The sequence below is a fragment of the Ambystoma mexicanum genome, chromosome 3p (assembly GCF_040938575.1).
Source record: "Ambystoma mexicanum isolate Mex_15411 chromosome 3p, UKY_AmexF1_1, whole genome shotgun sequence".
Classification (NCBI taxonomy): Eukaryota; Metazoa; Chordata; class Amphibia; order Caudata; family Ambystomatidae; genus Ambystoma; species Ambystoma mexicanum.
This window is the reverse complement of record NC_090925.1, coordinates 698,693,175-698,705,374: the sequence shown is the minus strand read 5'-3', so window position 1 is coordinate 698,705,374 and position 12,200 is coordinate 698,693,175. Positions and strand designations below refer to the sequence as shown.

The 12,200-nt window shown below is 45.0% G+C and overlaps 1 protein-coding gene across 1 annotated transcript in view; it reads right to left on the bottom strand.

The window, feature by feature from the left end:
- FAM193B (family with sequence similarity 193 member B) overlaps nucleotides 1-12,200 on the bottom strand; it is a 734,659-nt gene that overhangs the window by 678,424 nt on the left and 44,035 nt on the right. Inside the window, exon 2 of the mRNA XM_069651510.1 lies at nucleotides 8,338-8,577. Within this exon, the coding sequence (XP_069507611.1) occupies nucleotides 8,338-8,577 (240 nt within the window). The remainder of the gene's footprint in view (nucleotides 1-8,337; nucleotides 8,578-12,200) is intronic.

The following is a 12,200-nucleotide window of genomic DNA, read 5'->3' as shown; positions in this document are numbered from 1 at the left end:
GTTTGAGAGCGAGTCCACAGAGTCTCCCGCATTTTTGGACCATTGCGCCATGCCCTTTCAGATCTACTTATTCAACCCACCACATGTCTATCCCGGCTGGCACCGCCCTAGCTTATATGCAAGTCCCAATGTCCCAGTTTATACCGCACCTCGGTTACAGCAGTCGCTGTCTTACTTATCCGGTCCGTCTGCTCTTGGGTGGTCTGCTTCCGTCGGGCAGTTCTGGGCATCTAACCACTCTGTTGCATCCTCAGGGGTATCAAAGAACAGGGCCCCGTTTTGTGGTACACTTTGTTTCGCCGGGTACATCATATATCCCAGCAGTGGCCTTGTTGGGGCTCCATGTGCTCTTTCCACCGCAAATCCTTGGGTGAGGGCCCCTCCCTTATTTCTTGCAGCAACATCGTCTCGACGTAGTCTGTTGGGTTTGATCCCTCTTCACCTTCCGGTAGTCCCCACGATAATATTTCTCCAAGCGCGTCCTGCCCTTCTTCCGCTCCATTTTCCAGTTTGCTGACGTGTTGTTTCAGGACGTGGATCTTCGATGTATGGGACACACCTGCGGCTGTGTTTGAGGTCACTTTTTTCAGTTCACCTGTGTGTTCTGTTATCTATCTTCCAGGATCTGCTGATCCTTACGTGCTGGGGTAATGTCCGTAGGGTGGGGTCTTCTCCTTACTCCTTGCCTCTTCTGTCTGCTGCGGTGTTCTTGCGTATTCCTCCAACGTGGGTGGTTTCCCTCTCGTCTTGGTCTGCTTGTTCGCCATCACTGTCGTGTGCCTTAGTTCAGGTGGTCGAGGGTGCTGCCTCCGGTACCCCAGTTCTGTTGTATATTAGCAGTGTTACATGAGGAAGGCTTTGATCTAGGTTCGCATGTGCTGTTTATACTGTCCAGCGAGTGGATTGTGCTCTCCCACGTCTCCTGGCTTCTGCCAATCTTACTGCATCCTCTGGGCTGAGTTTCTTCACCTGAGTGGTTTTATTGGGGCAGATCTCGGTGGGGGCGCAGGCTGCACTCTGTGGTTACACTTGTATCTTCGTGGCCCATATGCTAGGTCTTTCAGCACACGTTGGCCTCTTGCGCCTGAGCAGCCTGCATTGAAAGCTGTATTATAAAAAGGTGGTTTATCTATCCTTTACTTCCCACACCTATTTTCTTTTCTCATGCAAGAGACTACCCTGTCTTGCGGGCAGAGGACCCTCTGTGACGTTTCAAGATCCTTTATATGCCCTACATTTTCGTCTGGCGGTCTGCAGGGTGGCCAGACAGACCCTCTTCCATTCGGTTTAGACCGCACTGCTTGCATTCCCCTGCCCAGTCCGAACCACTGTGCAAGCCGAGCCTGCACTTGACTGAATGTTCCTGAGGTGGCTAAGCTACGTCTTCATGAAGGGGCTTCTTGTTGTAGTGCGGTGCAGAGCAGTCTGCTGCTTCTCTTCACCTTTCTCCCTGGTCAGCGATTCCTACAGGTTTTAGCCACCGTTTGCCTTTATGGCGTTATTTCCGTCTGTTTAATTATTTTCTCCCCCTCCCCCGTTGTGAGCGGACTCTCCTTGCACCGATTCAGCTTTTTTCCTTATCTGGTTTATTAATGGGCGTGCCTTGTCGTTCTCCGGTGCAATGCAGGTGCCCTGACTATTCGTTGTGCTGCCTTGCGCTGCCCTAGTCCACGTTCGTCCACCCTGCCTGTGGTCCTCGGTGCCGGCGTATATGTTACACACTGCCAGTCCTCACGTTGCCATTGTCCTGAAGGCGTTGCAGGCTTTTCGTTCCCGCAGAGCATCTCTCGTGCTGCACTGTCGAATTGCCGGCATAGCCACACTATCAGTGCCATCTTCTCAGCGTAGTTCATGCCTGTTGCAGCGGCTGGCTCAAGTATATTTCCGCCAAGCCCCCCCCCCCGTCACTTTGTGTGTATTGGTTCACTTCAACCTGGGGGGGTGGGGGGGGGGGGGAGAAAGAGGCCCGCGCCGCGTTTCTCCCCATTCCCAGCTGATCTCCCGATACAAGGGACTGCATACACATGTCTCCCTGTGTGCGTTTCCCTGTTGGTATGTGGGCCGTCACTTCGCCGGCTCCGGCACCAGGCTCAGGCTAATGCTACAGCTGAGCTGCGCCGCATCAGGGGATCAGTGCTCCTCCTTTTTAATTGTTTCCTGCACTTGGGGCGCTTTCAGACGATTTGCATGTAGCAGCCCCTCCGCGGCTGCTCATCTCTGTGCTCAATCCCTTTGTTTGTCACGGGCCGCCATCTTTACTCCTTCATCCGAGAGTGGCTTCAGTCTTTTGGAGGCAAATTATGCTCGATTCCCAGTGGCAGTCCACTCCGCTCGCGCCTCAGGCTAGCAGTACAGCTTCATGGGTCAATGCGCTTATTTTCCATGATTGTAGGCTTCAGTTAATATAGCTTTTACACAGACCTTTCCAGGATCAGCAGGAGCTCTGCGGGATACTAGTCCTATCCCATGGCTCAGTAGCCACGCCCCAGAGGAAGTGGTTGCTGTGTTTTTTTAGGGTGGACTCCTAAGGAGATTACCCATTGATTCATGTTGGAGCAGACAAACACGTAATCCAACATGAAGGAGTGAACCCCATTTGTCCAGTTGTTGCTGGGTAGTCACTCCATCAAAGCCCTTGATCATTTGCAGGTCACATGCTTCCATTAGCTCCAACCAATCCACTGCCCTCTTAATTCCAGTTCCCTGTTTGCCTGCCATTTCCTCCAGCCTCCCTCCCCCTTGCACCAGATGAAGCACATTAAGATCACCACCCACACAGACAAAGTAAATCCAAAATTTGTCCCGAAATTCATCAATAAGATCTTTAACGGACTGCAATAGTTTAGGAGAGTCGATTCCCTTTGTATTCCAATAGATATTTAGAATAAGCATCCAAATATGCCCATCCAGGGGCACCTGTCCCATTCTGACACAAATAGCCTGTAAAAATGTGGACATTTATAATCGATCACGCTAAAGCCCCCTTCCATTTTTCATCAGTGCAAGATGTGAACATCCAAAACACACAAAAACACAACAATACATGATAAAAACAATACACATTCAACAAGAATAAAATAAAGACCTTCATAACTGCCAAAACACCCTTTCTTTTATACATAGCTTTTTAACAAGGCACTAGCAACATATACTGAATCCGCAGATAAGACAAAGAGCAAGGCAGGACGATAAGAGCAAATTGAACAGTTTAAGGACAGGTAGTAAGATCGGACAATCGGATCCGATGCACACCCTCGAAAGCAACCGTGAAGAAGACTCCAGACCAGGTAAGAATTCAGACTGTTAACAAAACTTTGGGCACATGCAGCCAACTTGTCCAAAAAACGGGACGGCTATAGGAAACTTTATCCAACACTAGAGGACAGCTCAAACAAGGAATCCCAAGACATGTTCAACTAGCGCAATTGTATGTTACAAATCCCTCCTGAAGATCCTTGCCAACACAAGCAGGGTGAAACCCGTGTAGAGGGTGAACCTTATTTAGAAGGAAGAGGGTGAACCTTATAACCCTCATAACAATCGAGAAGATCGATACAATCCTACCAAACCACTTACTTATAGAAAAGAGGAGCCATTAAAAATTGAACAGCAAAGAGGAATTTGCAATTACAATCATAAACTCCTTTTGTCAAAAGTGGAAACTATGATTTATTCTTTTCTAATATTTTTTTTGTCATGTACGTTCAAAAAATCCACATGAAATAATGTATTGAACAATTTGTGCAACATATAAAATTTATTTTTGGAGCGCAGAAGTGGAAGACTTGTGATTATTTTCAGGTAATGGGGACTTATGTCCCTGTATGCGGGGCAGAAAATAATGAAATGCTTTAGATCCTCCCCGAACGCCACGGACAGCTAACAGTATCCAGATAACCCTTCCAGTTATCCATTTCCCCTCAACTGTAGGCAATCCATTCTAGCACGGTTAACCGGCCAACAAGCTCCCTTTTTAGAGCTCGTAAGGCGGTATGCCATCTACCCTACCGATAAACGCGCATGCTCCATCATTAGTAACACGTGCCCGGCTTTCCCTCTTTTCCAGAACCGCTGACGTCAAAATACACTTATACTGCTTTTGCCCCAAGGACAACAAGCTGCCAGGCAGAAAAAGGACCAAAGCATTACTCTTACTTAAGCAGTATTTGATAAAGTTGAGCCAGGGAATGTTATACCAATTAGCCCGACCTATCAAAGACTTAATAAAGTGACTTAAACTAGCATGTTCATTGGACCAAAGGTGGAGCCAGAAAAAAAATAAGAGCCAGCTCCCACTGATCCTCCAGGAAGCCCACATCCAGTTCCCTATTCACTGCTACACTCGATGCAGATCTAGGAAGTAACAGTAAACATCTGAGAAACTTCCAATCCCACCCCCCGCTGCCTCCCCAACACCTGCAACTCAGGCGCTTTCATTTAACCCCATAGAGGTGCTCCATACAGCGTTGCTGCTTTCGTCTCACATACACCTCTAAAGTCAAATCCAGCAGTTGCCCCTGGCAACTGATAAAAATTACAAATAAAAAGTAAAAAAAGTTGCATCATCTTCAACAATTGCTTTCCCAGGTGTGCACAGCCTGTGACTGTCTCAAGAGAAGCATACTCCTAGATAGTCAAAATCCTAGACCATTGGGCACATTTTCACCCGCTTACTCCCTACACCAAGCACACCCCATCACTGTTGCTTTAGAGGTATTGATCTTCAACTCCAGGTTATTCATAAATGCTGCATACATTTAGGTTACTCATAAATGCTGCATACATTTTAATCAAACCCTGGAGGCCCATGGGGGTTCTTGCAATCAAAACCATGTCATCAGCATTGGCTAGAATGGGTAATGCCCTGCCTGCCACACAGACATGGATAATCCACCTTGGTCTCCACCAGGGCATCCTGGAGCTAACAGATACACAATGTAAACAAAATTGTGGCCAAAACACAGCCCTGACGGACGCCCAGTCCACGTTAACACATGTAGCGCATTGTCCTCCTGGTCCACATCAGACACTCGCTAGTATCTCAACTGGGCAGCCCAAAAACCGTCCCACAACTTCGCCCTATTGACCTTGTCAAGGGATGTGCTCAGGTCCATGAATGCCTCCCCTCTACAGTACACCGAGTTAGACAATAGGTACAGGTTAGGATCCTGCTCCATTGTGCCCACCCCGGATTGGAAACCGCGCTCTATATCCGACGGAACCAAACAATCTCGTAACCATACTTAAATGTATCCCAGTAACACCTTCCCAAAAATTTTGAATGTGGTATCCAACAGGGATATTGGTATACATGACAAAGGGCTAGAAGGATTCCCCTTTTAAATACTGGAAAAATGATGCAGATTTCCAAAGACAGAGGATTAAGTCTTGACCCTAAGCACGCGTTAAACGCTAAAGTCAACAGCGGTGCCCACAATTCGGGGTGATCTTGGAACAAATCTGCTGGAATAGCATAGGGGCCTGGGGCCCGGTTACAGCCCGTTTTTGTTGATGGCCCCAATAACCTCCTTTAACGTACAGGGCAGCAAAGATCTGGAGTTCCTATCATCCACCATACAATCTGTACTTAAATAGTTCTGAAAACATGCACCACCCAAGCTGTTGCCTCCACGTATGTTCCCTTGACTATTCGGTGGACTTGTATATTGGCCCACCTTTAAGTTATGTTCCCTCCAGACTACTTAGCTTCATTTCAGGTGGCCTACTGGCCGTCCCCCCCCCCCCCCCCCCCCCCCCAAGTACAATAAAGCCAGAGGCAATCTTATCCTGTCCTGAAAGCTCATAACTGAACACCCTGCCGCTGCTCTCTGCCTGGAGAATTGCTAACTGGCGTTTCATAAGCATCTAAAAATGCATTTATTTGACCGACTTCCACTCTGTTGCTTTTCCCCTATGTTTAGGATATCCTTTATGTTTGGTCTCTTCTTATCTATGTATTTGTAGCGCCCTGATGCTTGTGAGCTTTTGCCGCTTTATAAATAAAAAATAAGGATCTGAGCATTAACCATATGTATTTGACTTCCAGGTATTCAGTATCAGATTGGAGAATCAAGGATGAGCTTGAGGAGCATAAGAAGTGAAGTCCTTATTTTCTCCACTCATTTCCACCCCCCCAAGGTTGTAGGCCTGACAGTCCCAAACTCGTAGAGTCCACAGCTTCAAAAGGGGTTAGTGAGGGTTCATCTTTAGCCATGGGATCAGAAGGTACCAAATCTAGGCATAGGGCATGTTATAGGGCATGTTATACAATATAGTTAACTCGTCCCAGTAGAAGTCTGAAATGGAGTTAAATTTGAAACAAAGTAAGTAAATGTGTTATAACTTAAGAGAAAGTAACGTTGAGCAGCTAAATGTGAGAAGAATGGAGTACAAACAAAATGGGAAAGTTAACTAGATCCTGTAGAAAAGCAATATAAGCTTGAAGAGGAAGCAAGATATGGAAAAGAGCTTAAAGTAGGCAACTGAACAACATACCAAATAAAACTAAAAGCTCAGTTAACTTTCAAAGATACACTGAGAACCACAGACAAGAAAGGAGAACTAAGAACCCCAAGAGGGATATCCAAAGAGGAGAAAGTCCAATAACCCAATTGAGGAACTGAAAGTTGGATCCACAAAGTCACACGAGACCATTTGCAGATTACGTACCAAAAAGACTGGCAAGTACATACACTCAGGAGAAGGGAGTCATTCTCCAGACCCAAGTTAGTTTTCATATCAATAGGGTCAGAAAAAAGGTAGTTTTGGAGAGCGGAAGTATTCCATTTTAACATTCATGACTGACAAGCAGCTTAGGTAATAACATAGGCAGGGACCACCCATAATGACAGGGAAATAAAAACGTTATCCTTTAATAATTTGACACCATGTCCTCAGCGAGTCAGTGTCCTCCTGACTCACCACACCTATACTACTTGCCTGCCATACCATTGCCTCACAGTCCCAACAAATGGTTTTAATTAGTGTTTTCCATTGTCATAAAGAGTATTCTTAATTTGACCCTTGTGCACTCATGGGTTTGACTGACCAATTTATTCTCAACTGGAGGGCTTGGTTTGCCAGTTTAGCACTCCGGTGGGTCCTTGAATACCAGTCCATGATGGCTAGTGCTCAGTAAGAAACAGAATGGTGCAGTAAGGTGCACACCTGAGCATCATTTGTCTGCAGTAGTCTAGCAAACATCTAGGATTTTACCTTTTTTTTTTCCCGCTGATGAGGTGCCTGGGCATGTCTTTCAAAAGACTGACTAGGAAATTTAACAAGGCTCCTCAGCATTTCTACCAGAAACAAATAAATGATTATAGGTCTGCATTGCTTAATCAAAGCTTTGACGGGCAAACTGGGGATGAATTTCTACTTGGAAGGTTCTGGGGCCCCTACCATTGGAAACTAAGTGGGAAATTCAGAGGGATTTGAATTGGTTGCTGCATTTGACAGAAGTCTTCGGAGATCCAGGGTGATCGTTTCTAATTTTTCCAGCATTGAACTGTAGCTTAAACAAGTACCAAGGCAATGACAAGACTTAATTCTACATGGCCATGTAAGGTATGCATGATCAAAGTTGAAAGCATTTCTTTCTATGGGTTTAACTTTGGGTTGCAGTTCATGAGGAGACCATCTGCTGCCGTTGGCTGGGGATGAAGTGACATTGAATGCGCTAGTGGGTGTTTTTGTAAGTAGAGGATGTTCTCTTTCCCCCCACCCCCCCCAATCAAGCCTTTCAGGAGGCTGGTGTACACCTGCAGTGAGTCAGGCACTGTGTGGATCTGAAGTGAAGTTATTGAAAGTCGTGTGTAAATTCCAACCAGTCACCCAATAGAGAATGGCCCCCAGATACAGGTTTAAATTGCCCTACTTCTAATAACTGTAGGCAGTAGTGCTAACCAAATTAATGGTAATCAAGTCATCACCATCAGAAGTATAATGGGATGGGGTACCGAGATTTGAACATGCAACCTGAAAACTGGTTTGATGTCAAAGGGTAACGCTTAAATTCACGGTGCCATCTTGCAGGGTTCAACTACTGTAGCACTGTCCACAACAAAACCTAAACCGCTTTGGGTCCGAGTACTCTGGTATTTTAGGCGATGGGTGAAACTATTATATATATTGCTGTGTACACAGGCAAATCCTGTGTGTGAACAACCAGTGTTGCCATGCAGATAGATGTCAGACATCAGGATGCAACTTAATGTCGCAGTCCAAGGGATTACTGGCAATTTCAGTTTATAAAAGCTTCCAAAACAACCCCATGTTCTCCAGGTCTCCATGCTCTCAAAAAAAATAAAAAAATATTTTTTAAAAAAATATACTCACTGCAAGCGCCTGTTCCTGCATCGCCCGCCTTTCCTCCTCCTCCACACTCTTTCTACAGCTCCGACATATCCACAGTGGCATCTCCCCCAACAGGTTCTGGGCAAGCGAGGGTACAAAATCTGGAGGGACATTCTCACCAGGAGAAACCAGCCCACTGAGAGGCACCCCAGCACAGTCTGTGCGCTCCCGGTGACACAGAAGGCAGCAGGTCTGCATCGACTGGTGAGCATTGGGCAGCACCTGCAGGAAAGTAAACATTTTAAACTGGAGAACATCATTCCAATCTGATTATCTGAGAGGACAGAATACAAGTATAGAGATATACACTTATTAGGGTATTCATTAAGTGCGCACCTAGTGACGGGAAGCAACCGAGCGCTTAACAAATCATAGTGGGGAAGGGGGGGGGGGGGGGGGAGAACACTGAGGGAAGCAGAGAAGAAGTGGCCAAGAAGCCAACAGGGGATGGTGGGCAGTTGGGTAGCAAGATCTACAAGAAATCAGGGGGGGAAAAAAAAGGGGGGCAGATCCATCAGCCTCAGGTCGGGTGGGGTGGGAAGTGGAGGGTGTCTGGGCCTAGGTGTTGAGGCACTATTCGTTGAAGAGGGTCTTAAGCTCCTTCCGAAACTGTAGAAGCATGGGGCATGTTGGATGTTGACAGGGAGGTGGTTCCAGAATCTTGTGGCGTGCACAGAAAGTCTGTCTTCAGGTTCCTTCCTTCCAGCACCAGCTAAGTGAAGGTCTGCACGTGTTTCTTTGGCGCACAAGAGAGCCCCAACCTCTCCAGCTCACTCACCCATAGCTCACAGCATAAGGAGTCTTAACGCCAAATCAGTCAGTTGACCATAGGTAGGTCCCAGATCAAAGCTTACAACCCTCAGTACATATTTGTTTTGTTCCCAGTTGGTCTCACATCCACTTAGAATAACTGACATCTTGTAAAAAAGCATTATGGAACAAACAATACAGCACACGCAAAAGCCCATATGAAAAGGGGGATTATATGATCTTCGCAGTGCATTATACAAGATTTAAATGTACATGAAATGCTCAAAGGAGGACAATTAACACATCAACAAGCAACCCGTTCATAGACAAAGACCAGGGGGGCAAAGACCCAAAAACTGGAGGCCAAAATCATATGAAAGACTAAGAGCACGAAGATCTCAAAGCCAATCACAGTGCCAAGTGGCATGCCACATGCTAGGAACTGAATCAGGATATAATTATACACATTCTGAAGAATAATATCTGGTGCCACGACTACTAAACGTCAGACGCACTGACAGGCAAGAGCCAAGGCTAAAATTTAAGGAATAGTGAGGACACAAGAGCAGGTATTAAAAAAAAAAATAAAAAAAAAAAAAATATATAAAAAGGCAGAGGCAATATAAAATGTCCAAAACAATTAACCCTGAGAACAGAAAAGGCAAGGAGTCAAGGCTAGTACAGCTCACGAAGAGCAAAGAAGTGGGCCAAAGCCAAGACTAAACATTTAGGCCCAACCACTGAAGAAAAAAAAACCCACACAGGAGTAAGAATAAAGCTCAGGGGAAGATAGAGCCAAGGTCAGAGACAACACCAATCAAATCCTAAAAACAGACCAGGAGAACAATTTTAAAAATAATTTTAAAAAAAGCTAAATCTGTAAAACCAACATTCGGCCTAGCTATAGGCGCGTCGCAGTGCGAAGACTAAAAGCCCCAGCACCAAAACAAGACCAAGGCTAGACTTGCCCGGTTGCCAGCTATACACCATTAAGTACCAGAAGGAGAGTGCCAGGTGGAAGGCAGCATTGAGCCATCCCCTCCCTCAGTGTTTTGTACCAGACAGGTGTAGGTTCTGGACTAAGGGAGATTATCTCTATGGCACCAAACCAAAATAATTGAACTGCAGCACCGATTGATTAACATCTTGTGTGGCAGTGGCCATGCCTGGTTCGGTCCAGCACCGATGCGCAAAAGGCTGTGTAAAGGTGGTGGCGAGATAAGGGTGAAGAGGGTGTGGAGGGGGTGGGGGGGTGAAGCGCTTCACTGGCAATTTCAGTATGGCAGAGTGGGTCTGTGGGGCTGCAGATAAGCACGATTTAAGGCTCTGTTGCCTAATTTTGGAAACAGGGTCTCGACACCTAAGAGCACAACCTTCATGGTTTAAAATCAGAGCCAAGGTTTGTATAGTCAAAGGAATTTGCTCACATTAAGAAAGCAGTATTAGGTTTATATGTGCAAAAATGTAAAGTAGCATTTTTAAGTGGATATGCTCAATGTGACACCACTACTTTATTTAAGGCTTCCAGATAATATAATGGGGATGATCTGAAATCCTACATAGACCAACAACATACAACCAACAAGGCAGAGTCGAGTCCTAGGTATTCTTTGATGTGCCCTTCTAGGTTGTGCTGGTGGTCTTGAGTATTTTGGCGCATCAAGGAAACCTCAGTCTGGATTCAAAAATTAAAAAACTATTTGCCATAGCTTTTCTTTGTGACTTAATTGGTTGAAACCCAAGTGTCAATGAGATCCTTAAATCAAAATTAAAGCACTTGTGCGAGATTAAGGTTTGAGCAATGCATCGGTGCTGGTTGTAAATACTAACTATCTTGAGTAATCGAATATACACTAAGATTCAAAAAAATTCCAAAAGGGGTGCATGTACCTTAATATAGTCAAAGCTATGATCAATGCAACAGTGTTACACGAGTGGGGTGATAATATCTCTGGGATGGTTGACATGACCTTATGGACATATATGCAGATTTTGAGTTGTATATCGTGTATGTGTTTTCAGAAATGTTGCCCCTAAAGGGGGTTCACACCCCGGAACGCGTTGGACATGAAGTATTTCAAATGAGAAATGTATGGGTTTGTGATACATTTTTTTTTAATACATTTTTTTTAATGAACATTTATGAACGTATAAGCACTAGACATGCTTAATCACCATTGAAATTGTAACCTCTGTTGATTGATTTGGATACTGTTAAAATTTATGAAAATGTATGAATTATTTTTGAATCTTTAACTGTATATTCAGTTATATTGGTGTTGTAGGGGGACGGGAGTGTCTTGTGGTACACACGGTTTGATAGATAAGGCTTTGTGCATGGCCTGTATTCCTCCTCTGCCCCCAAAGTTGTTTCATCTAAAGATAAAACCTCTTTGTTGATATATATTGATAGGTGTGCGTATTTCCATAGATTTATTCTCGTGAGCAATTGTCAGCAAGCTCAACAGGATAGGATGGCTATGGCCAACTGAACCAGGGCGGGCATACAGCACCTTCCCTCTCACAAAACATGATGGCATAGGTGAGCATTACAACCTGCAGGATCTGTCAGGCATGGCTCAAAGATGGCAAGACTCGATTTCATACCATAAGAGTGACAAGAGAGCATGCATCACCTATTGTGGATAAAATACCCAACAAATCATTACAAATAACAGGTTACAAACTCAGTCATATGCAAGTTCATTTGTAAAATCATTTCAGCATCCTATACATTAATTTGCCTGTACAAATTACATTTCACATCAAAGTAAAATACTTCGGCCTCATAACACACTTCAACTCACCCAGTAGTTCCACAAACAAAGGCCCTAGGTGGGGCGGAAAAAGCCAAAAAACGTCAAAGACAGAAATTACAATAGTCAATTAAAAGTCATTCTTTGAGTCCAGCACTACAGCAGTCATTTGCCCAGAAACCCTTGCTGACGACTTAAGTTATCGCACAAAATGACAATTTCTCTTAATTTGTGCATCTGATGCATTTCAGAAAATGCCAGAGAGCCACCCCTAGTCCTCAAAAATTGAAACAGAAAACTAGAATTTACAATTCTCAGACGCCAAATAAGGGTATGCAG